The sequence below is a fragment of the Solanum stenotomum genome, chromosome 2, assembly GCF_019186545.1.
Source record: "Solanum stenotomum isolate F172 chromosome 2, ASM1918654v1, whole genome shotgun sequence".
NCBI lineage: Eukaryota > Viridiplantae > Streptophyta > Magnoliopsida > Solanales > Solanaceae > Solanum > Solanum stenotomum.
In genome coordinates this window covers 46828733-46831099 of record NC_064283.1, presented here as the reverse complement: position 1 = coordinate 46831099, position 2367 = coordinate 46828733, and the positions used below count along the sequence as shown (strand labels likewise).

Sequence of the window (2367 nt, the reverse complement as noted above, 5' to 3'; positions counted from 1 at the left end):
GTTATGCTATGTTTATGCATGCTTTCATATTTAGTACATTTTTGTACTAACACATACCCTTGCCTACATTTCTTATCCCAATGTGGGGTCTGGCGTTCCCGATTCTCTCCTCCGTGGCTAGGATCCATAGTAGAAGAAGAGTTAAAGATTAGTGAGTCCTCATTCACCCTAGGATTTGGCCACGACTTTCCTTATGATCTTTTCATTTCAAGCTTTGAACATTGATGTACGGGTTACGTCTTCAGATTCTATCGTATAAGATGGTTTTTGAGACATTTGTTTACACTTCCGCTTTGTTTTGAAAAACTTAGTTATGTTGAAATAATATTTTAAATCTTATCAGTTTCTATTATCTTTACTATGAAAGCTAAATGGCTTGTATGAGGCCTCTCGGGGTCTTGTACACAATGTTAGATCTAAGGGGTACCCCTGGATCATTAAAAGCTTGGTAATCATAGCACAAGGTTTAGAGAGGATCTAAGATGTCTCAAAACCTTGTCAAGTAGATTCTGGTTCATTAGTGTGAAGCAAACCACATTTATGAATGAGAAACTACAAGTTTCTTAGGAAACTCCACTTCTTCATTAATCTTAATTCATGCAATAGAGTGTAACTCTCTAAGGTCTCTCTCCTAATCCTTATCCTATGCTCTAGAGGATATGGCTACTCGAAGAGCTTATGCTAGAAGGAATCTGAGGGAGAATGTGGAACAAAAAGCTCCTCGTCAAGCTCCTTAAGCTCCGTTCGACCCTTTGGCCGAACAAGTGACTAATGCAAAGTTTAGGGCTTCTTTCCAAGTGTTGGCTCAAGAAGTGATGGCTCAAACCAATAGGGAGGTTCTGGTTAGCGTTAACCCAAATGTGGGTATGGCAATATCTACTGTAAAGGACTTCACAAAAATGAATCATCTGGAATTTCAAGGTTCTAAGCTTGACGAAGATCCTCAAGAATTCATTGATGAGGTATACAATGTCTTGGCTATTATGGGACTGACGCTGGTGGAAAAGGAAGAATTGGCCGCTTATCAACATAAGGGTGTTGTTCAAATTAGGTTTAACCAATGGAAGGAAGGAAGGACAAAAGATGTGGGTCCTCTAGATTGTGAAAAGTTCAAGTCTGGTTTCCTTGATAGGTTCTTTCCTCTTAAGATGAGGAAGGCAAAGGTGTTTGAGTTTATCAACCTCCAAAAAGGGAACATCAAAGTAAAATAATATGCTTTGAGATTCACACAGTTGTCGAGGTACGCTCCCTCTATAATTTCCTACTGTAGGGTAAGGATGAGCAAGTTCATTTCGAGGGTATCCGAAATGGTTGTTAAAGAATGTCGTACCACCATGCTTGTTAATGACATGGATATTTCTCATCTCATGGTTGATACTCAACAGATTGAAGAGTTGAAACTTAAGGAAAACTCTAGAGAGACATAGAGGGCTAAAACCAGTAATGGTAATTTCTCTCATGCAAGGTCTGATAGACACGGTCATCCTAGGGTTATACAGAGGTTTTCCTGTGAAGGTTCCTCAATGTTTCTTCTAGGTTCAACAAAGAAAGGGTGTCTAACCCTAAGCCTCGAGGAAGAAATGGTAGTGGGTTTCTATTGCCTACTTCTACTAAGTGTGGAAGGAAGCACGAGGGAAAATGTCTGGTGGGTTCCAATCTTTGTTTTGGTTGTGGTAAGATTGACCACAAGATAATGCCTTCAGTTTCTAAGTATGAATGTGATAATCATCGTAGGGTTCAATATGACCCTTCATCTGGTCCAAGTGGTTCGGGTTCAAATTCTCCCAAGCAAAGTAGATTATATACACTTCAGACCCGTGGTGAACAAGAGGGTTCTCCCAATCTGGTTATATGTACGTTGAAATTCTTTCAACTTGTTGTTTATGCTTTACTTCATCTCGGTGCTACCTTGTCATTTGTTAGACCATATATGGCTATGAGGTTTAATGCTTTTCCAGATATATTGTTAGATCCCTTTTTCTGTGTCTACTCATATTGGTGATTCTATTGTGTCTAAGAGGGTCTATAGAAAGTGTCTCGTCTACTTGTCCCATAGTAGAGCTTGATATTCTAGATTTTGATGTTATCCATGGTATGGATTGGATGCACTCATGTTATGCTTCTATTGATTGTAGAACCCCTGTAGTCAAGATTCCGTTTCCGAATGAGGCTGTCCTAGAATGGAAAGGGGGAAATTATATGCCTAAAGGTCGTTTTGTTTTCCTATCTTAAATATAAAAGGATGATTTGTAAGGGTTGTATGTACCATCTAGTTAGGGTGAGAGATATGGATTCCAAGACCCCTACTCGTGAGTCGCTCTACGTTGTTAATGTGTTTCCAAAAGTGTTCCCAGATGATCTACCTAA

General features: G+C 39.4%; 1 protein-coding gene across 1 annotated transcript; it reads left to right on the top strand.

The window, feature by feature from the left end:
- The first annotated feature begins 815 nt into the window (after positions 1-815).
- On the top strand, positions 816-2002 carry LOC125856034 (uncharacterized). The gene is made up of 2 exons (XM_049535635.1): positions 816-1132; positions 1537-2002. The coding sequence occupies exons 1-2, from the start codon at positions 816-818 to the stop codon at positions 2000-2002; spliced, it is 783 nt and encodes a 260-aa protein (XP_049391592.1).
- Positions 2003-2367: the final 365 nt, after the last annotated feature.

Excerpts from the sequence above, each read along its gene's own strand:
- LOC125856034 (XM_049535635.1), top strand. The coding sequence starts at position 816 with ATGGCTCAAACCAATAGGGAGGTTCTGGTTAGCGTTAACCCAAATGTG. Across the intron at positions 1,133-1,536 it reads AAGTCTGGTTTCCTTGATAG|GTTCAACAAAGAAAGGGTGT; the intron begins GTTCTTTCCTCT and ends TGTTTCTTCTAG.